At 44.2% G+C, this 23762-nt stretch overlaps 1 protein-coding gene across 6 annotated transcripts in view; it reads right to left on the bottom strand.

The window, feature by feature from the left end:
- FSD2 (fibronectin type III and SPRY domain containing 2) overlaps positions 1–23762 on the bottom strand; it is a 44109-nt gene that overhangs the window by 19600 nt on the left and 747 nt on the right. For 4 of the 6 annotated variants that reach the window (XM_059912376.1, XM_059912373.1, XM_059912378.1 and 1 more), the window contains exons 2-7: positions 8544–9258; positions 8298–8393; positions 6384–6614; positions 5009–5031; positions 3867–3988; positions 1702–1857 (exon numbers count right to left, since the gene is read on the bottom strand). In XM_059912376.1, coding sequence (XP_059768359.1) covers positions 1702–1857; positions 3867–3988; positions 5009–5031; positions 6384–6614; positions 8298–8393; positions 8544–9188 — 1273 coding nt within the window. In that variant the 5' untranslated portion in view covers positions 9189–9258. The other 2 variants (XM_059912374.1, XM_059912375.1) reach the window with 2 other exon arrangements.

Below are 23762 nucleotides of genomic sequence, written 5' to 3'. Positions count from 1 at the left end.
AATACTTTTATAGATCATACTCCAGTTAAAGTTATTATAAAATATTGGCTATATTTCCTGTGCTGTACAATATAGCCTTGTAGCTTATTTATTTTATACATAGTAGTTTGTACCTCTGAATTTCCTACCCCTGTTCTGCCCCTCCCAACAAATGAATGAATATAAATATTTGTCATTTTTAGCCAATATATTGTGTACATGTGTGTGTTTGGGGGTGTTGTTACACAGCAAAAGCTAACTGATACACGTCCAAACATCCCCAGACTCTTGAAAGGCAGTAATAAGTCATTAATCCACTCTCTGATATCAGTTCCTTTATAACAAAGTGATCCATTAAAGATCTTTATTGATCCCCAGGACAAAGCCCCAACACAATGGCCTCTTCTGCGGAGGGTGCCAACAGGGTTGATTTGTGGCAAAAACTGACTGATCGATCAGATCTGACTTTTTGGTCCTCAATCTCCCTTTTCAAATCTCCCCTTCCCCCGGCCCCCCTCACGCCCTCTTTAATCCTTATTCTGACCACCCTCACTCTCCCTCATCATTGCTTAAACTTACTTTTCTCAAGGATTCCCCTTCCTTACAAATCCCTGGGCAGATAAACCATCCTCACCTTCGGCACATAGAACCCTCCACCTGCATGACCCGGTACAAGGAGAAAGGCTCTGGGCAGGGAGCCTGCGGACTTGATTCTCATCCTGGTTCTGCTGTAACTCACAGTGTCCCCACAGACAGCTCATTTCTCTCTAGGTCCCAGATTACTCATCCATAAAATGGAGATCCAGCAATCTCACTCTGACCCCATGCACACAGAACAGGCCCTGCCAGGCTGGCCCTAATCCCTGATTCCTTCAGATGCTCAACTGGGGCTCCTCTGCTCTCTCTCTCTTTTTTTTTTTGGCTGCTCCATGCGGCCTGTGGGATCTTAGTTCCCCAACCAGGGATCGAACCCATGCCCCCCTGCATTGGGAGCCTGGAGTCTTAACCACTGGACCACCAGGGAAGTCCCCTCCTCTGCTCTCTTGACTCTCCCTTCTCAATAGGAGACTGGCTTATCTACTATGGTGGGTAGGCAGATATCTCAGCCCTAAACCCGGGCCTGCCAGCTCCATTTCCCTGGGAAGAGGATGGGCCAAGAGCTGCCCACAGTGGAGGCTGGGGGCCATTCCCAGCAGCTGGCTCCACCTGGGAATGTGGATCAGATCAGGAGCAGCCCTCCCAGGCTGCAGAACCCCCCTCAGCCCCCATGGGAGTCTGCAGACTAACCCTCCAGATTCTCCCAACACAGGGTTGCTCTGAGGAGAGCCAGCCCGCACTCACATGCCAGGACGGGCTAGAGCCCAGCCAGTCCAGCTGGGCCTCTTCAAGGAGGGGTGTCCCCACCCCTCTTGCACACAGTGCAGCCAGAGACTTATCCCAAGGACAACTCTGACCCAACAGCGGTAGATACACTCCACATACCTTAGCCTGGCCTTGTGATCCTCCCCAGTCAGGCCCCAACTTGCCTTCCTATTCCTTTCTGCCATGCTCACCTGCCTGCATCCCATCCTCTGTGTAGTTCCCAGATCGAGACAGCTCCAAGGAGCCAGGTGTGCAGGTTCATCCCATCTCTACCTTCCCAACCTCCAGGAAGGCAGGGCCCTGGCCTCTGAGGGGCCTTAGCTGTTCTGGAGCGTGGTTCTGTTCCTGGCAGAGCCTCACCTGCTCCGTCCTTCCCAGGCGAGCTGTCCTGCACTGGCCAGTAGGATAGCTGATAGCTCTCTATGGTGTCATCAGAGTATAAGCTCCAGCACACTCGGACTGAGGAACTTGTGGCTGAGTTGGGGGCCTGTGGGTTTATCACTGGAGCAGAAGGAGCTAGAAAAGGAAAACAGAGAAAAACAAAAACAAATGAGGAGACTTAAGTAGAGGTATGGATTGGGAATGGCCCCTTTTACAGGACAACCGATCCCTCAATGCATCCTTGGGCTTTGGAGGTGGAAGAGGCAGCCCAGAGTGGACAGGGATGGGAAGGCCAAACCCCCCAACCGTGAGCCTGAAGCAACCGGTATGTCCATTCCTGCTTTGACCAATCCACACAAGCTAGAGGAGGTGGGGTTGGTGACAGCGATTCAGGCTGGGGTATGGTTTGTAAGTCCTGACCTAGGGATGGGTCCTCTGACCCTTCCACGCCATCCAAAGAGGCAGGACAGCCAGGACCACAGCACTGCTGCCCTCAGCCCTGGAGTGAACAGAGGAGTGAAAGAAGCCTTCAACAGGGATGCCTTGCTTTTTCTGGGGGACCCATCCAACAACCGTCTCCTTCATTATGATGAGAGAAGATTGGGTTTGGCCAAATTGTGCTTTTCAGAACCAACTTCTTTAGAGTCCATCTACTGAGTTAATTCTTTTCTTCTCTGTAGGTTAATATTTCTGCCTCCCCCAGCCCCACACAGGCTCACCTACAACCAAGAAACACTCCTTGTTTTTCTTCCATAATTCTTCTCCAATGGCAGCACCTCCCTCCATCCCAAGCTTTCAAGAACATCCTTATTTTCAAATTCTGAAATTGTTCAGTCCAGGTAAGACTTAAAGGAATGAACTCAGCCTTTCCTTGCTGGTTAGGGGCTGGAAGACCCTAACATGACAAAGGTGAGAAGAGAAAGAACATGTATCTCCACATGATGGAGTTCAGGATGCACAGAAGATGCCCTTCTATACCCTGCAGAGAACAGCCCTGTTAGGGGATGCAGTAAGAAGAGGGATGGCTCCAGGTGGAAGCAGGAGGGTGATGGTCTACATGGGACCTGGACGCAGGAGGGTGATGAAAAATCTCCATGTTTCTCAAGTGCTGACTTGGGCGATAGTGCCTTTCCTTCCAAAAGACTGGGCCTGATTACTTGGGCAACACCATCCCTAGACCATCCAAAGGACTTCATAGCTCAGTGAAATCTCCCCTTGACCCAGTGAGTCTAAGAATGGCCTCCAAGATTTATAATTAAGGACATTCATTGCAGTATGGTTTATAATGGTGAAAAACCTAGAAACGTCTCGGCATCAAACAGTTGAGGATTAAGTAAACAGATTAAGGTATATAGCCATCAGAGTGATGTTGTAGAAGACTTTATCAGTGTGAGAAAATATTCATCACAATTGTTTTGCTAAAAAAAAACAGATTACAAAACAGAATAATTCCATTTTTATTTTTAAAAAATCTGTATAAAGGAAAAACCCAAAATGATATACAAAACATTGTTCAGAATGTTGCTGGGTGTTGGTGAGAAAGGAAATGTGAGCAATCAATAAAAGCTAAATTGTAGTATTCTTAAAAATAAGTTATCACAATAAGATTTTTAAGAGCTACCTGGCACCATGTGATGTGCTGTACATACATTACCTTATTTATTTCCCACCATGTCCCCATGAGTCATGATTATGTCCATTTTACAGACAAGGAAACCAAGGCTCAGAGAGGTTAGATAAGTTGTCCAGGGTCACACAGCTGGGAAGTAGCAGGGCTGGGATTCTCATCAGCTCCATAGGATTCCAAAGCCCATCTCTTAACCCTATGCTAAAAACAGCCAACTGGGAGGAACATAAATACAACAGTCGAGGAAATAAAATTTGGGATACTTGCTTGGAGTAAATTAGGCTTTCTGGGACCAGATGTTGGCACCCTGGAGAGTGAGGGTGGGTATTTACCCCAGGAAGGTCAGCCTCTGTTTTCACCCTTACAAGCCATAAGGACAAAAACATGAAGCTCATGCAGCTGGTGGGGGGAAAATGCCTGTTTCTAAATTTTTATGATTTTTTTTTTAGCCATCAAAGTTTCTAACTCAAAGCTCAGGGAAACCAGTGTGAAGTATGCACACAAGTGAGATACGCACCTGGGATGGTGTTAATGGAGCCCATAAGCTCCTCCACATCAGAGAAGTCCAAGGTCTGGTCTTCAAATTCAGGCTGCGCCGAGATTTCCACATCTGTTTTTGTTTTCAGGAATTTTCTGAGTCTGTGGGTATAAAAAGACGCACTAACGAGAATGGAGGGGCATTCTCCTCGGGGGTCACTAGTGATAAGCAATGAGGGCTTCTTGGCTGAACTTTTATTTCCTTATTTTAACATGCTGCGGGCTGCCTTCTGGCATCGCTTCAGTGACTGACCTACGAGGTCACCCACGGGGATGGGCGAGTTGGTTTACGCCTTTGAGGAGAGGAGAAGGGGTGGGGTCATGTCAGAGGGTAGGGGGTGGGAGGATGTCCACCTACGAGCCCCTGATCCACACCTTCTGGAAGATCCTCCGATGCTGACCTGGGAGTTCCCACCCCACATCACCCCAGGCCCCAAAGACATACAGCCTCTCTGGGGCTCCCTCTCCACATGGTCAAGTGCCCTCAAGTCGATGACCATGGACCGGGGCTCTGGGTCTTCTGCGCCTGCTCCTGGCCATCACAGGGTTTGTAAGTAGCAGAGGCACAATTTGTAACCATGTCTGTCTTTTGCCAAAACTCATGCTCTTAACCCTTATATTATTGAGCTTCAGTGTTCGTGTTGCTTTACAGACATTGTCTGATTTTATTCCCATAAAGCTATCCCTGTTTGTAGGTAAGGAAGGTGGGTCCTAGACTGGTTGGACTTGCCCAAGGTCATGGGGGTAGCAGGATTTAAACTCCAGTCTGACTCTATAACGTGCATGCTTTCCGCAGCACACAGTCTGGGTCCTGGCCCAGCTGGGGGATGCTGGGGATGATCTCTGTTCCTCCTGGTGAAAGGAGGGGCTCAGAGAGGAAATCTGACCCTGGGCTTGCAGGCTAGGCCTCATCATATGCTCCCTTCCAGCTCTGAGATTCTAAGATTTGGTACTAGAGGGTCCTTGTGATCCCATACTGTCCTTCCAAAGCCAGTGCTATTTACTCGTAGGGGCAGACACAAAAGCTGAAACTGGGAGCATATAACCAAGTGGAACTGATATCTAGTTGGATATCTAGAGGTAAACCGAAAAAGAAAATACATGTCAGAACAAAAGTATTACCTGTCAGCCATAGCCACAGCGTCCTAAAAAGGAGAGAAAAAATATTGAATTGAATTTGGAAATAAATTTCTTTTTCAAACAATATAATAATATAAACATATGTTAAAACTCGGAAATGAGTAAAAGAGAAAAATCAGCCATGTCCCATGCCCTAACAAAAATGACTCTTATGACACCTGTATAGTTTCTTCCCATTAACATTATGTGAGCACTTTCCAGGTTACAAATGGTCTTCTGGATCATCAATTTGAAAGACTGTGTAACAGTTCATTGAATAGGAACTCCATCGTTCACTCTACTGTTGGACATTTTGGTTGTTTCCAATTTCTCACCGTCATAAATAACAGAGACGATGTCTTCATATATATCACTTTCTCTACATTCTGGATTATGTCACTGAGCTACAGTGATATTGAGGAACCATTGGTTCAAAAGGTCTGAGTAGTACTGAGGGCTCTGATGGTGCCTGCCCACCTGCTGTCCAGCTTGGGTCACAGCTCCCTCGCCACCCCAAGTACGGCAGGAAGGAGGCGCTGTTGGGCTTGGAAGGACCACTGTGGCGTGGCCAATGTAAAGGCCGTATTTGGTAACTAGGAAGCTCTGGAGGCTGAGGGCCCCTCCCTCACATCCTGGACCCCACTGCTGCCCCATATTCCTGTGGGACTTTGTAAAGAAAGGAGACCCCATCTCTGAGCTTGAAATTCCCACAGTCTGGCTACATGGGGACTTGGGGTCAAATTGAAGTGGATTTCAAGGGTATCAAGAGATGGATTTTTCTTTTTTTTTTTTTTTGCATGTCTGAGCTTATGAAGTGAGATGTATAATGGCTGCACTTGTAACTGGGAAACAGGAGGTGCCTTTTTAGCCTAGAGATCTTTCTCCCCAGACCTCCAGGAGGCTGTCTGAGATGGCCACAAAAGTCTCAGAGCACTGTTTTTTGTTTGTTTTAATTTTTGGCTGCGGCATGTGGGATCTTAGTTCCCCAACCAGGGATCGAGCCCGTACCCCCTGCATTGGAAGGTGGAGTCTTAACCACTGGACCACCGGTGAAGTCCCCTCAGAGCACCGTTTTTGCCCCACTTCACGATGAGGGCACAAATCTTTGGGTAACCAGGACAGAGGAACAAAGACTCTGGTGTTAGCTGAGCAATGGTGGCGGGAAGGGTCAGCTGTGTATGAGCCTGCTCAGCCACTCATGGCGAAGCTGTGCAGAGAGACTAAGGATGTATCATCATGGTGATACATCCAGTGGAATCAAATGGATGCTGACCGTGAAAGTTGGTTCCAACATCTCCAGGCAGAGAGGGGACAATCTAACCTACTCTAATCATAATTGTCATTTCAGTTCATTATTTCATTTCACTTCATTACTGACCTTAATGAAATCAACTTTCTCTTCATGACACATCTCCTCTATTGTTTCCATCAGTTCTTTGCAGGTTTCAAGATTTTCTCCACAGCTGACCAGCTGTCCATACAAGGCTTCCAGCTTCTCTTTTTTTTTCTCCCCTAGAGCTTGTATTTTTTCTTCATATTTTTGAGCAAGTGTTTCCAAGATCTCATTGTAATGTGACTCAAAGTTTTTTTCTTGTCTTCCAAAATTCTCCTGCAAGAAATAGTTGATCTCAGCCATCATTTCACTGCATGTATGTTGACTACAGAGTTATTTGGGGCATGAAAATGTATCTATCCAGAGATGTTTTAGTCCCTCCCTGTTGTCTTAACATCGCTTGCCAGGGTGCTGAGGTGGACAAAAGGATATCTAGGACCAGGAGTATCTAGAACCCCAGCAATAATCTTAACAAGAATTACTGCTTTCTCTGCTGGCCGCATTTTGCAATCCTCTTCCCCATACCCCACCCACTTCTGTTATAGCCACCTCCCATCACCATGACAATGGACCAGGAAGATTGCCAGTGATGAGTCAGCCTGCCACTGGAACTTTGGACCTTAACATGGAGATGTCTGCCCTGGGAGAATCCCACCTGTCTTTCCCTCCTGAGCTCTCAACATCTTGTGACACTCACTTCCACTCCCTGATGCTTGGATTATACAAACATCAGGATCACACAGATTCTCATATCAACTAAGAAAAAGATGCAGGGGAAGGGGAATAAGCCGGGTGGTGCTGCCTAATAGATGAGGAAAGGCAGGAAGGAAGAGAGAGGGTTGTGCCAGTACTTAATCCTGGAATGCAGTGGATGAGAAACATTAATTAAAGCATATCAAATCCTGGTCCCCCTAAATTAGATTGGAAGCCCAGGAGAGCTCTGTGAGTTCTGATTTATACCATCCTTATTAGATAACAGAGACATTTCCAAAGAAGAGGCTCTTATCAATCATTCAGGGAGTATTTACTGAGCACCTACTGTGTACACATTCTAAGACTTGCTCAGAATGGTGAAAGAGAGGGAAAAGCAGTAGGTGACCCCCACCAGTGTTGAGTGTAAAAGGAAGAGCTTAGAGTCCTCACTGAGGGTGAAGCTGCTCTGATCTGAGAGTGAGCTGGCAGTACAGAGGGTAGGGAGTTCTGTCCTGGCTGTTGTATACTTGCCCTCCTACCACCCACCACCCTATGCTTAGATGTGGAAGGGCTTCTTGTCCCTTCTCTGTGCCTTCCATAGGGAATTAGTGGAATAGCTGCCCTCCCTTTTAAGATTGGGGGTGGGGAGGAAAGTCTAGCTTCACGGGAAGGGGGCCCAGGGCTTAGTTCATTCATATGAGTTGCTCCTGTTGATACAATCTGAGGCTGCATTAATAGAATGAGAACATCCACATGAAGAGAGGGGTCACGGAAGTCCTCTGGTCCTTATTTCTGGGCTACCTCATCTGGATGGCTAGGTTGCATGCTGGCATCACAGCAGTAGACTTCACACCTACTAGGCACACCCAGGGGACCATGACATGTTTGGCGACAGGCACAGAAACTTATTGATTTTGTGAGAAATAGGTAACAGCCGAGGAAAAGAACACTTATCAATGACAGGATGGGTGTCTTGCAATGCCTTATCAGGCTGGCCCATGAAAGAGTCCTACCTTGTCGTAGGACCAGAGCTATAAAGACACCGAAGACCCAGCCCATGAGAGCTAATAGTTCAGTAGGGAATGCTGCCAGGTAATCAGTTCCACAGGTATGTGCCCACTGTGCTACAGGAGGGCAGAAAGAGGGGTGAGGGAAGAGGAGCAGTACTGACACCATATGTTCCAAGAAAACAGATTCCCTAACTCATACCAGACACAGCTGATGGAAGCAATGAGTATCTGACTGGGTCATCAAGCGTGCTCTTACCTCCACAGTGATGAAAACCTCCTCCAAGTGACTTGCAAAATTTTCCATCTCAATAATCTGCTTTTCCAATTTGTACATGTTTTTGTGAATTTCATCCTATCAAACAAAGGATCCCAAGAAGACATTAATGCTATGTTTTCTCTCTCTCTCTCTTTTGTAGAAGGCATTTTAGATTTATTCCCTGCCTACATACTTGAGATTCAAATGCAATATCAAGAGAAAGGAGAACTGAGGCAATCTATTTACCTTGGCACTTTCCAGTGCTTTACGGAGCGGGGTCACCTCGTGCTCCTTGTGCTCATCAAAAACCTTCTCCGATGCTCTTATTGGAGTTTTGCAAGTGACACAGAAGACATCGGTAGCTTCTTCCTCGTCCTCCTCCTCTGGGATAACGTAGCACTCATACTCCTCACTGGCATGGCCGTGGGTGTACCTATAGGCTTCCCGCAAGTCCTGGCACTGGCCTGCCGAGCCCCATGCCCCGAAGCCCAGGTCTTCAGCCTTAGCAGCCTCACCACTAAGTCTCCAGTCTCTCTGCTCCCTCAGTGGCTCTCTCCCCATCATCATATAAGGAGGATATTCTGAAACCTCTATTCTGGGCATGCTTTCGTCAATAAACTCATCCCCTAATTCGTGATCATCTTCAAGTCCATACAGATGGACAAGTTCATCCACTTCCTCTCCAAGGTCTCTCTGAGCCTTCCCTTTCATGGGCTCTCTTGGCTCATTGGTCGTTTCGGCTTGAACTACTTCTCTTCTCATCTGAGTGTCTTCTTCTGGGAAGATCTGCAGTCTGTCTTCAGAGTCGTACAGATCTGTGTGATGAAAGTGGAAGTCCTTGGCAGCAGCGGGCCTGCCCAGCCCTGGTGCCTCCCCCGCCTCCCCCTCCATTGTAGCTCTGGGCAGCACTTCTGCACAAGCAGGATTCTTCCTGGACAGTTCTTAGTGGATACCCTGGATCCTAGAACACAAAACCCTATTTATGAGAAGGTCGTTGCAGTAGATGGTCATTAGATTGGGCTCAACTTATTCACAATTAAAAAAAAAAAAATCATCTGAGCAGCTCAGTTGTAGTTTCACTTTAAACAATCTGTAAAGAAAGGTTTGCTTTCTACAGGAGGATGGGCTTCCTAAGCTTAAAAGAGACAGGAGAAATTATGAAAAAAGAAAAACAAACATAAATTGATTTGACTAACAAATGACCTCTATACATTGAAAAAACCTAAAAATCTCAAAAGGCAAAATAATAGGAAGTGTTTCAGGCAATTATTATTAAACAAATTATATGAATTAATTGAAAAGAAAAATCTCATGTTCATGCCCTGATTTTATATACTTGTATCTATCAATAAACATTGTGATACTTGAAAAAAAAAAAATCTCAGTAGGTTACTGAGCAATGAGAATTTACAAAATAATTTCTTTTGCATATAATATTACTTGTACAAAAACATTTGGAAAATAGTTCGTCCTTATGAGTAACAGAGAACAAATAAGTCGATGCCATTTTGCCTTTTGATACCCAAGGCTGGGTAAGGGTCCAGTGAAGTGAGTACTCTTACATGTTGTTGGTTAGAAGATGCATGGCCCCACCTTTCTGGAAAACAAGTGTGACAGCATGGATCAAGAGCCTTAAAAATGTTCACACTCTTTAACCTAACAGTCCTCTTCCAGGACCCTAAGGAAAAAATCTCAAATACAGCGGAAAAAATTATTTCTATATAAAAATGTCCACCAAAACCTTTTTTTATAATAGCCAAAAAAAATTGTAAAACCCTAATGATTAGGAGAATGGTTAAGTAAAGTAGGATATGTACACCCTGTAGAATATAATGTAGCCTTTAAAATACTAGGGAGAGCAAATGATAGCTTGGAAAAAGACTTACTATATGATACTAAGTAAAATAAACAGAGTACTCTATGTATAGACTATGAGGTCCACTATTTTAATGGAGGTACACAAAATCTAGAAAGAAATAATAATAGTAGCAGTAAATACAATATTAGTAGTAGCTACCACATATTGAGCACTTACTGTGTGCTTTTTCTGTGATAGGCAGTTTATTTTACTTTATTTTATTTTTTAGCTTTTTTTTTTTTTTTTTTTGGCCACTCAGCATGTGGGATCTTAGTTCCCAGACCAGGGTTCGCACCTGCACCCCATGCATTTAACCCCTGGACCACCAGGGAAGTCCCTGTGCTAGGCAGTTTATATACATTCTTCTATGTGGTAGGCACTACTGTTATCCTCATTTTACAGATGAGGAAACAGTGGCTCCGAGAGGGTATCTTATGCAAGGTCAATGGCTAGTTAGTTGTTGAACTGGGATTTGAACCTTAGTGTGTGTGGCGGCCATAAGACTGTGCCTTGCAGATATCCAACTATAGAGGCCACAGATATCCAGTTGACCAGGGGCTTTGGCTACACTCTGAAAGCCATCGTCACATTTGCACGGAGAACATGCTTCCTGTGGGCGTCTTCCATCCAATGACAAAGTGTAGCAGGGACACTAAGGCAGATCCATTTCTGATTGACACAAAACTACTCTGGAGGCAAATCTTGGCTGGAGGACTCCTTGACAGTCTTGCCAAACCTTTCTTAGAGGACATGGCAGGTTAGGATGATTCCTCAAAACCCTCCTTCCTTCTCTCCTTCACTCGGGGTCAGACTTGCATCATGGTCTGACAGCTCTCTCAGCCTTTCCCATCTTCCTCCCGTTTTTATCTCATACAAGAGTTTCCCCTAATCAAATTATTGTATATCTAATCTCATCTGGTGCCTGCTTCTTGGAGGACCTTGATGAACACTGTCTGTTGGACTATAAAGTCCTTGCTTGCTTCTCGGCACAGAACTGCCATTATGTTATATTATTTTTTGGTAATAGTTCAACTGATACATAACTCACATAACATACAACTCACCTGTTTAAAGTGTATAAATCAATGGTTTTTTAGTATAGTCACAAAAATGAGCAATGATCACCACAGTCAATTTTAGACCATTTTCATTACCTCAAAAAGAAACTCTGCATCCGTTAGCTATCACCACCCACACTCCCTCATTTCCACTAGCCCTAAGCAACCACGAATCTATTTTCTGTCTCTACTGATTTTCCTATTTGGACATTTCATATAAATGGAATTGTATGATATGTGGTCTTTTGTGACCAGCTTCTTTCTTAGCGTAATGTTTTCAGGGTCCATCCAGGTTGTAGCATATGTCAGTACTTCATTTCTTCTTAGGGCTGAATAATATTCTACTGTATGGATATATCATATTTTGTTTATTCATCAGGTGATTTGCACTGTTTCCCATTTCATTTGGGTTGATTTCACCTTTTGGTTATTATAAATAATGCTGCTAAAATATTTGTGTACAAGTTTTTGTGTGCATATATGTTTTCATCTCCCTTGGATATATACCTAGGAGTGGGATTGCTGGGTCAAACGGTAACTCTGTTTAACGTTCTGAGGAATTGCCAAACTGTTTTCCAAAGCGGCTGTACCATTTTACATTCCTACCAGCATTGTATGAAGGCTCTGACTTCTCCACATCCCTATCAACACTTATTATCGATTTTTTTTTTATTATATCGTGAAGGCACAGGTGAGCCAGGTTGTCAAGCAGGTGAGCAAAGAGAGTTGGAAGCATTATGCAGGCATAAGGAGGACCAGCAGAAAGTGGTCACCAGGCCTCATGAGAGACCCTCAGCCAGAATCATTCAGATGAGCTGCTCTCAGATTCTTGACCCTCAGAAACCATGCAAGACAATAAATGTTTATTGTTTTAAGCTACTAAATTTTGGAATAAATTGTTATGCAGCAATAGACAACCAATACACTGTCCCAGCCTAAAATAACCTTTTTTCCCTCTTGATACCATTCTCTCCCTCCTTTTTTTTTTTTTTTCCCCACATTTGGGCTTCTCCAAAGGGTAGCAGTTAAACTATTGATCTTCAGACTATGGCATCTGTACATAAAAACTTTCCAGGGGTTACACGGACATGGATAGTTTTAAGAGTATCAGTTTCCAGATGTCCAGCATAACATTTAATCTTTCCCAGAGCTGCTCTGCCTGGAAATAAGCCAGCAGTCGAGGCTTCCTGCTGGTTATCTTTTCACAATAGCCCTTCTTTTTTTTTTTTTTAATAATTTTTTAAATTTAGTTATTTTTGGCTGCGTTGGGTCTTCGTTGCTGCACACACGCTTTCTCTAGTTGCAGCGAGCGAGGGCTACTCTTCATTGCGGTGCGCAGGCTTCTCATTGCAGTGGCTTCTCTTGTTGCGGAGCACGGGCTCGAGGCACGCGGGCTTCAGTAGTTGTGGCTCACGGGCTCTAGAGCGCAGGCTCAGTAGTTGTGGCGCACAGGCTCAGTTGCCCTGCGGCATGTGGGATCTTCCTGGACCAGGGCTGGAACCCGTGTCCCTTGCATTGGCAGGCGGCTTCTTAACCACTGCGCCACCCAATAGCCCTTCTTTTTATTAGAAAAGTAAAACTATACCTCTCACTCATCCTGAATATTACATTACACTGTAAGATTTCATTGCTTTGGAATTTTAAAACCTCCAGTGGGCTAAATGAAGGGACAATTTGAAATATTGGTATCAATGTTGAGAGAGTGAATGACATTATCGAATGGGTAAGAAATTTTTTTGTTAAGCTGAGTGGTTTCCAGTTCTTTGCTTTCAACAAAATTGAAGGACGATCTAATCAAGTGTCAGCTGATGCATGATTAAAAGTGATTTTTCGTGATATATTACTACGTAATTTTTGGCATGCATTTCAGAAAGATTTCAAAGAACTGAGTGGCATTGCTATAAAAAAGCAGTTTCCTTTTCCATCTACTTCTGTAGGTGAGCAAGTCTGCTCAGTGCTTACATCTACAATATGAAAAATAGAAAGACAATTGACACTAATTCCTGTTGCATTTTAGAATATACCATTTTCATCCACGGATACACAAATTAACTTAAAAAAAAAAAGGAAAAAGCCCCATCTGCTTCATCAAGAAATGCATTTCCATTTTACTTTTTTTTGTTTAATAATTATTTGTCAAAATGTGTAATGTATTATGTTATTTTGCTTACATACAACTAAAAGTTGTATTGATAAATTAATCCAGAAGAAAAAAGAGGTTGCTATTTAGAGACTTATAATTCTAGGAAAATAAGGAAAAAAATGTAAATCTCAGGTCATAGATGTGTATTTTTTTTGTAGAGAAATATCACAGATGATCAATAAAAGACTTCCTAAGCATAGAGAAATAATACATTAGGACAAAATTCTTCTGAGAAGTGAAATGGAAATACTAGCTCAGGAGGAAAAAGAACAATGTAAAATTTCTAATGTTTTAGAAGAGGTCTTGCATTTTTAAAGATAGTTGAGGAAGGATATCAAATTGCTATAGCATTTAAGACTCCACTGAATAAATTTAAAAAGGCTATAAAATAGTTTTATTTGAATATGTGAATATTTATAATATGCCACAAAGGATATCTTTTGCAATCATTTACACTTTATAAAATAATAGCTTTATTAAGACATAATTAAGTTACCATAGAGTTCACCCTTTTGAAGTTTATAATTTAGTATTTTTAGTATACTTACAGAGTTGTGCATCCATCACCACTAATTCCAGAACACTTTCATCACCCCAAACGAAACCCCATAACCAGCAGTCACTCCCCATTACCTACTCCTTCAGCCCCTGATAACTAGTAATCTACTTTTTGTCTCCAGCATTTGCCTGTTCTGGACATTTCATATAAATGGAATCCTATAATATGTGATTTTGGTATCTGGCTTTTTTCATTGAGTTTAATGTTTTCCAGGTTCATCCATGTTGTAGAACATATTCTTTTAATACCTGAATAGTATTCCATTGTAGGAATATACCATATTTTGTTTATCCATTCATCAATTGATGGATACATGGGTTGTTTCCACTTTTTTGGCTATTATGAAAAATGCTGCTCTTAACATCCATGTACAAGTTTTTGTGTGGACATATGTTTTCATTTCTCTTGGGTATATTCTGAGGAGTGGAATTGCTGGGTAATATGGTAACTCTATGATTAACCTTTTGAGAAACTGCCAAAGTCTTGTCCAAAGTGGCTGCACCGTTTTTGCATTCTTATCACCAGTGTATGAGGGTTTCAGTTTCTCCATGTCCTCATCAATACTTGTTTTGTCTATCTTTTGGATTACGCCATTCTAGTAGACATAAAGTAGTATCTCATTGTGGTTTTGATCTGCATTTCCCAGATGCCTAATCATGTAGGGCATTTTTCATGCATATACTGCCATTTGTATATCTTCTTTGGAGAAATGTCTATTTAAATCCATTGTCCATTGTGATGGGTGATTTTATGTGTCAACTTGGCTGAGTCACCATATCTAGATATTTGGTCAAACATTAATATTACTAAATTCTTCCAACATAACACATATGCAATAAGGTTTTGAGGAAAAGAACAAAAGAAAAAACTTCTTTTTAAAAGGAATCTGATTCACTTTGTTATAAAGCAGAAACACACCATTGTAAAGCAATTATACTCCAATAAAGATGTTATAAAAAAACCATAATGGAAATGAATATGAAAAAGAATATATATGTATAACGAACCATTTTGCTGTACAGTAGACATTAACACAACATTGTAAATCAATTATACTTCAATAAAATAAAATTTTAAAATTATTTATTTATTTATTTTTGGCTGCATTGGGTCTTCGTTGCTGCTTGCGGTCTTTCTCTAGTTGCAGAGAGCGGGGGCTACTCTTCGTTGTGGTTCGCGGGCTTCTCACTGTGGTGGCTTCTCTTGTTGCAGAGCATGGGCTCTAGTTGCGTAGGCTCTAGTAGTTGTGGCCCACGGGCTTAGTTGCTCCGCGGCATGTGGGATCTTCCCGGACCAGGGATCGAACCTGTGTCCCCTGCATTGGCAGGCGGATTCTTAACCACTGTGCCACCAGGGAAGCCCAGCAAAAACATTTTTAAAGCTACAGTTCAGCACTTTTTCTCCCTAGCCATAACTTTTATGATCCAAACAGCTTCTCTTAATTTCCATTTCTGGGGTCAAAGCCAGCAGCCAGTTGTTTGTCTAACTACTCGCTCTGCAGTTGTGCACAGAAGTCAGGTTCAGTGGCTGCCCCTAACGACTTTGCTTATCTTTCTGCAATGAGGGACTTTGTGACCTTCGCTGACAGACTGTCCTTTCAATAACCATTCTAAAGCTATATAATAAAAAAAATGCCATTCATTTTTCTTTCCATTATTTCCACTTTTGATTGCTTTTAATTAATTAATTTATTTCTAAGTTCTGGGCTTTATTTATTTATTTATTTAGGCCATGCCGTGCAGCATGTATCTTATTTCCCCGACCAGGGATCAAACCTGTGCCCCCTGCACTGGAAGCGTGGAGTCTTAACTACTGTACCGCCATGATAGTCCTGATTGCCTTTTCAATATAACATTTTCTGACAGCCTAATTGTGAAATCCATGGACACTGCCCTGAGCTCTCTTGACTGCTCTGTGTCATTCAATCCTATTTGCCCTCCCTTCTCCCCTGGCTCAGCTGTGATCTCCTCCCAGGCCACTGCCTGCTGGAATCTTTGCTGACTCCCTCCCTCAGCTGCTCCTCACACGCTGATATTCCCCAGGCTTCCATCTAGTTCCTCCTCTCACTCTCCACCTGCTCTGGGTGATCTCAGCCACGCTCACAGCTTCCACGTCCCCTTCTCTGAAAATGGCTCCAAACCCTTGTCTCTGGCCCTCATCTCCCCCCAGGTGGAGGCAGAGCTCTAGAGGAGCAGCTGTCTTCCTTTTTTTGGGGGGGTTGGTCGGCGTGCAGCATGTGGGATCTTAGTCCCCTACCCGGGATCGAGCCTACACCCCCTGTATTGGAAGCGTGGAGCCTGAACCACTGGACCGTCAGGGAAGTCCTGCAGCTGCCTTCCTGAACAGCCCGTCACCTCAAACTTGACACCCCCAGGTGTTGTTGCCTGTCACGTTCTCTTCTTTCTACTTTGATGTGCGGTGTGATATCCACCCTCTCAAGCCACACACCTGTGACCATCTCTATAGACCACTCTAGAAGATGTCTGGAGACCCCGTTGCCTTGGTAGACGTCCAGAGAGCCCACTTTCTTCAGCCTCTCTGCACACTGGCCTTTAGTGTCTGTGAAGTCCTGAACTGATTCTCTGGGTCCCAGTCCCCTCCTTGGACATTCCTGCTATAGGCCTTCAGTTTCATCCTTGTTTCTCAGCCTCTGCCTGCAGAGACTCAGCTTTTCTACCCATGCCCTTAGGGAAAAGAACTTGGCCGTGCATCCAAGGCTGGTCAGAAACGACACTTTGCCCTGTTGGCCCAGACCTCCGTCCTCACTCCTGGAGACAGCCAGCCAGGCTCCTCTTGCTGCCTGCCCCCAGGCACTCCGAGTTCTGTCCTGTGAGCCACAAGGAAAGGCTAAGGGCGGTGATGAGGAGAGCAGAGGACTGACCAGTCCCACACCTGGCTCCATTTTAGGAAGGCTTAACCCAAGAATAGGAGGTTCTGGATCCCAGTGGTGGAGACCTGCACTGCCGTTAACTTGGAGGAGTCCCCGGCCGTATCTCTTCTTCTGGGGCTCTGCACCAAATATCACTCCCCCAATTTAATCATGGCCATGACCCTCCTTGGAAGCCCCTCACACATCCCTCAGTGGGCTCATCCTGGCTCTTGCCAATGACAAGACAAAAACGCAAGAACTGAATGGCTTTCTCTGACCATGGCAGGGACAGTGGCCAAGTGACTACACGGACCTGGCCCTGCTGAGCTCCCATGGATCTTATCTCTTCCCTCCTTCACTCTGAAGTTCCCACAGGATGCTGTTTTTCCATTTCCCCCATTACCACCACACAGAGAGGCAGACTTCCAGCAGCTATTAGGGGACAAAGACGATGCTATCCTAACCCCATCCTGCTTGAAACTGGTTTCTGGGGTCTGGATCTCCATAAGGAAACTTTACTCCTGAAACCCCAAGACGGGCACATCACACTTGGGGTTCCGAAAAACTTCAGTCCCATTCTCTAATGCCCCCAAACTCTTCCTATGGAAGAGAATGGTAAACATCGCTTCAGCCATGTCTGCTGAGGCCGAGTATGATGGTGATGCAGGACTGATGCACAAGATACTAGCTCCACTGTGTCCTGGACCACCACTAGGTCCATGGACACCTGGCCACTTCCTGGGAGGAGGGAAGGGAGGAATGAAGGTTGCTCCCAGAGGCAGCATCACAAAGCAAGAGGCTCTGGGACTAGTGCTTTGCCCCCTACCCCCAGCATCCAGGACTTATGACGATGGCTAGAGCCTGGATGTTCTTTCGGGTAAGAACCCTGCTCACCATTAGACCCTGGCTGGGCGGTCCTGGAATATCCTCACCAACATAGCCTGTTTTAGGGATGCTTCAAGTGAAGTAGGACACATCTCCTTACTATGAGTCTGTATCCAAAAAAAACAAACTAATACTGAGCTAGACCAAGAAGCCCCTCTATACACACACACACATACACACAAATACACACAACACACAAATACACACAACAGACCCAAAGCACCCTTAATTCTTCCTGGGTAGCATGTACATTGCCCTTACTTTAGCCAAGGTCTCCCTTAAATGGTTCCCAAGGCCAAAGGGGCGGTACAACTGTGGAAGCACCACTTTGCCTTCTCCCCGATTATGATCCATCCTAGGCCCCCACATCCTTTATTGATCAATCAGAGCCTACTGTCCGAAGGGGCTCTGAATACTGTCTCTACTCTCCTGTGTGTCTGATTGTGTAACTAATCAGAATTACTCCATTGTGGGAAAGGATAGTCTCTTCAATAGATAGTGCTGGGAAAACTGGATAATCACATGCAAAAGAATGATCTTGGACCTCTATCTTACGCCACTCATCAAAATTAACTCAAAATGGATTAAAGACTTAAATGTAAGAACTGAAACCGTAAAAGTCCTAGAAGAAAACATAGGGGAAAACTCCATATAACACCAAAAGCACAAGCAACAAAAGCAAAAATAAACAAGCAGGACTACACCAAACTAAAAAGCTTTTGCACAACAAAAGAAACAATCAATAAAATGAAAAGGTAACCTATTTGCAACCTATCTATATGATATTAATCTCCAAAATATATAAGGAACTCATACAACCCAATAGCAAAAACCCCCAATAATCTGATTTTAAAATGGGCAGAGGACCTGAATAGACTTCTTTTTTCTAAAGAAGAGATTGAGATGGCCAACAGGTGCATAGAAAGATGCTCAACATCACTAATCATTTGGGAAATGCAAATCAAATCAAAAACTATCATCTCACACCTGTTAGCATGGCTATTATAAAAAAGACAAGAGATAAGTGTGGATAAGGATGTGGAAAGGGGAACTCTTGTTCACTGTTGGTCTAAATGTACATTGGTGCAGCCACTATGGAAAACAGTATGGAGGTTCCTCAAAAAATTAAAAATAGAACTATCATATGATCCAGCAATCCCACTTCTGGGTACATATCTGAAGGAAATGAAATCATTATCTTGAAGAGATATCTGTACTCCTATGTTCATTGCAGCTTTAGTCACAATAGTCAAGATATGTCCATCAATGGATGAACGTGTAAAGAAATACACACACACACACACACACACACACACACACGCAATGGAATATTATTCAGCCGTAAAAAGAAGGCAATCCTGCCATTTCCAACAACATAGATGAACTTTGAGGGCACTATGCTAAGTGAGATGAATCAGACAGAGAAAGACAAATACCGTATGAACTCACTTATGTGTGGAAACTGAAAAAGCTGAACTCATAGATACAGAAAGTAAACTGGTGGTTGCCAGGATCTGGGCGGTGGGGGGAATGGGGAGATATTGGCCAAAGGATACAAACTTCCAGTTATACGATGAATAAGTTCTGGGGATCTAATATACAGCATGGTAACTATAGTTAACAATACTGTACTATATCCTCGAAAGTTGCTAAGAGAGTAGATCTTTTTTTTTTTTTTAAACATCTTTATTGGAGTATAATTGTTTTACAATGGTGTATTAGTTTCTGCTTTATAACAAAGTGAATCTGCTATACATATATATATATCCCCATATCTCCTCCCTCTTGCGTCTCCCTCCCACCCTCCCTATCCCACCCCTGTAGGTGGTCACAAAGCACCGAGCTGATCTCCCTGTGCTATGTGGCTGCTTCCCACTAGATATCTGTTTTACATTGGGTAGTGGATATATGTCCATGCCACTCTCTCACTTCGTCCCAGCTTACCCTTCCCCCTCCCTGTGTCCTCAAGTCCATTCTCTACATCTGTGTCTTTATTCTTGTCCTGCCCCTAGGTTCTTCAGAACTTTTTTTTTTAATTCCATATATATGTGTTAGCATACGGTATTTGTTTTTCTCTTTCTGACTTACTTCCCTCTGTATGACAGACTCTAGGTCCATCCACCTCACTACAAATAACTCCATTTCATTTCTTTTTATGGCTGAGTAATATTCCATTGTATATATGTGCCACATCTTCTTTATCCATTCATCTGTCGATGGACACTTAGGTTGCTTCCATGTCCTGACTATTGTCAATAGAGCTGCAGTGAACATTGTGGTACATGACTCTTTTTGAATTATGGTTTTCTCAGGGTATACGCCCAGTAGTGAGATTGCTGGGTCGTATGGTAGTTCTATTTTTAGTTTTTTAAGGAACCTCCATACTGTTCTCCATAGTGGCTGTATCAATTTACATTCCCACCAACAGTGCAAGAGGGTTCCCTTTTCTCCACAACCTCTCCAGCGTTTATTGTTTGTAGATTTTTTGATGATGGCCATTCTGACTGGTGTGAGGTGATACCTCATTGTAGTTTTGATTTGCATTTCTCTATTGATTAGTGATGTTGAGCATCCTTTCATGTGTTTGCTGTCAATCTGTATATCTTCTTTGGAGAAATGTCTATTTAGGTCTTCTGCCCATTTTTGGATTGGGTTGTTTGTTTTTTTGATATTGAGCTGCATGAGCTGCTTGTAAATTTTGGAGATTAATCCTTTGTCAGTTGCTTCATTTGCAAATATTTTCTCCCATTCTGAGGGTTGTCTTTTCATCTTGTTTATGGTTTCCTTTGCTGTGCAAAAGCTTTTAAGTTTCATCAGGTCCCATGTGTTTATTAAGAGAGTAGATCTTAAACGTTCTCACCACACACATAAAAGAAAGGTAATTATGTGAGGTGATGGAGGCTGTAACTAACCTTATTGTGATAATCATTTTGCAATAAATATGTGCATCACATCATCACATGTACACCTTAATCTTACTTAAAGTTATATGCCAACTATATCTCAATAAAGCTGGGGGTGGGGGAAGAAGAACCCCATTGCATAGAAGTAGTGTCTCACCACGAACATTTGCTTTGAGCTCTGGCACGGCATCATAGGGGCAGGGGAGGGGAATGAGGTGGAGGGCAATTAGATCTGGAAATAGAAGCTGAGAGGATGAGAGGGTCATGCTTCCAGGGGCTTCTTACAGGCCTGCAGCAGCAGCAGGTCTTCTGAGCTTAGGAGCACTTCTCCTGTATTCACTCCTGGCTCCTGGCTGCTCTCTCTGCTCCAGGGGTGTTACAGGCCCCACCTTGTCAGGCCAGAGTCTCAGAAGTCCTGCCCCAGCACGCTGTGGGGCAACACGGAGTGACCTGGGAGTCTGTACCCACACAGAGATCACAGGTGACCCCCACCATGTTCAGAGGCTGTGGCGCTGGGCATCATCCTTGACACCGGCCCTGACTATTCATGGGCCTGGAGGGGTGTGGATTCAGGTGGATTCAAGAGAACAGGAATGGAACTTCCCTGGTGGTCCAATGGTAAAGAATCCACCTTCCAATGCAGGGGATGCGGGTTCGATCCCTGGTCAGGGAACCAAGATCCCACATGCCGTGGAGCAACTAAGCCCTCACTCCACAACTACTGAGCTTGCTCGCCTCAACTAGAGAGCCCGCATGCAGCAAACTACAGAGCCCACATGCTCTGGAGCCCGCGTGCCACAACTAGAGAGAGAAAAGATCCTGCATGCCTCAACAAAGATCCTGTGTGCCGCACCTAAGAGCTGATGCAGCCAAAAATAAATTAAATAAATAATAAAATAAATCTTTTTTTTAAAAAAGAGAGAGAACAGGACTGCTGGGTGCTGGGGGTCCAATGAACGAGACATGATTCCTGGTGGAAAAGAGGCCCCAGACAAGTGAATAAGTGATTGACCCATCTGGGCTGGTGCACAGCTTCTCAGAGACACCACTTCCCTCTGTCCTGGGACCCCAGGATACCTCCCCCTCTTAAAGCACAGGCTCTGGTCACATGGGCCAAAATCACACAGTTTCCCTCTGTGGCTCCAGTATCACACCTGAGTGTCACCTTGTAGGCAGGAATCCTCCTTGAAACCATTTTGTGTCTATGGTCCACTGGCTGTACGTCCCATGGCTCTCCTCAGGAGAGTCCCTGCCCAGTGTAAGCACAGCATCATGCTGCTTCGCTCAGGAGGACGTGGAAAGTCTACACGTCCTGCATTCTGAGGGCTCCACTGCTGGCAAGTCCCAACTCCCCTGGGTATCAGGGAAGTTATCCCCCACCCCTCATATCCTAGCTCTACCTCCCCACACAGCCTGGCCTTCTCCAGTGGACATTGCTGTTCCTTCTGACCTCCCTCAGTATCCTTTCATGTAAGTCCCACACAAGGCCCTGGCTCAGGCTGTTCTTCCTGCTGAGAGCTCCCCGCCCATCCACCATGGCCCATGCCTGTCACAGCCTCACGAGGACCACTGCGTTCCTAATATCCATTAGTAACCCACTCCCGTCAGCACCCAAATCAGAGACCGGGAGCTCATCCTTGACATCCCGAAATCTAACTAATGTCCAGTTAACTCTGATTCTGGTTCTGTCTCCTCAATCTCCAGGTAACATCCCTCTACCCCCTCCCCTTACCTCTCCTTGAGGTCACTTTGCTCTGGATTCAGAAAGTCCTGTGTTTGCATTGTCTCTGCTACTTCCTAGCAGTGTAACCCTGGGAAAATCCTCTCTCTAGGCCTTACTTTCATGAGTCCGTGAAATGAGTTTATTAATAGTTTCTACCTCATAAAGTTGGCATTCAGAGGAAATAACACGTGTGTACAATGCTCAGCACAGTACATGGCTCAAAGTAAGTCTTCAATAAACGTTAGCTGCTGTTATTGTTGTTACTGTTACTATTACTGCTATTATTACTAGGACCTCAGCGTCTCCCACCTGGGCTAGGTTAGAAGTCTCCCACCTGGTCACTCATGGAGGGGGAGGGCTGGGGCCAGAAAGGGAAAACTCACAGCGACCAGAGCAGTGTAGAATCACCTGTGGCCACAGTGGGATCATTCTGTCCCTTGAAGACAGCTGAAAATGCGAGAAGGCACCAAAGCAGAGCAGCCTCACATCCAGACACGGGCACTGGCTATGAGATCACCCCTTCTTACAGCAAGAGTTTCCAAGGGACCTGGGCAGAGATGTGAATTCTAAGGATGGAGGGTCCCTTGGAAAGCATATAACTCAATTTCCTGACTTTACGATGTCAAAACTGAGTCCCTGTGAGGAAAAATGGCTTACTGTGGCCGATGTCATTTAACAAGGATTGATCTGGGGCTCCTCAGTATCCAGCGCCGTTCTGAGTGCTGGACTCAACACAGGCAGGTAAAGAGTTGCATCTGGACCAATTTTCCCACAAAACCATACCACCTATGGGCTGAGGAGCAGCCCAGCTAAAAATAACACTCACATTTCCATGTGCTTCCAAAAGGGAGAAAACCAGAATTCTGTGTTAGCAGTAAATCATCCTGAGAAACTCTTTCAGCCTGTTGCTGGAATGTGAAACACTAAATCAAAGCGTTAAACAGGCAACAAGACTGGAAACCACTGAGCACAGATGCTAATAAGAACAAATTCTTCCACGCCAGCATTTTCCCTGTGAATAAACCAACACAAACTGGTCTGGGACCTGGGTAGCAAAGGAGGAGTATTGCAACATACCCCACAGTTGACACTCCCTTTTCCCCTCAACATCCAGACTCTTTCCATGTCTTAACAAAATGTTCACAATTGGGGGAGAAAGGAATATTAACAATAAATTGTCATTTTATAAATGTAAAGCCAAGGCTTAGAGAAATACAGTAATAAATCACAGTCTAACGAATATATTAGCTGGGTAGATTCTACTCTATGCAGTTGATCCATAGTTTTAAAAAAAAAAGACTTTTGCCTAAGTCTTATATGGGAGGTGTGTTCCTGTGCTTTAATTAGAAAAGTCACCCCCCAAAAAAGTTTTTTAACCTTTTACGGGTCATGGATATCCCTGAGAATCTACTGAAAGCTGTGAATTCTCTCCCCAAAAGTGAGCCCATAAGGGCACAAACATAATTT

The sequence above is a fragment of the Balaenoptera ricei genome, chromosome 2, assembly GCF_028023285.1.
Source record: "Balaenoptera ricei isolate mBalRic1 chromosome 2, mBalRic1.hap2, whole genome shotgun sequence".
Lineage (NCBI taxonomy): Eukaryota > Metazoa > Chordata > Mammalia > Artiodactyla > Balaenopteridae > Balaenoptera > Balaenoptera ricei.
The sequence above is the reverse complement of the archived record's forward strand: the minus strand, read 5'-3'. Positions and strand labels throughout refer to the sequence as shown.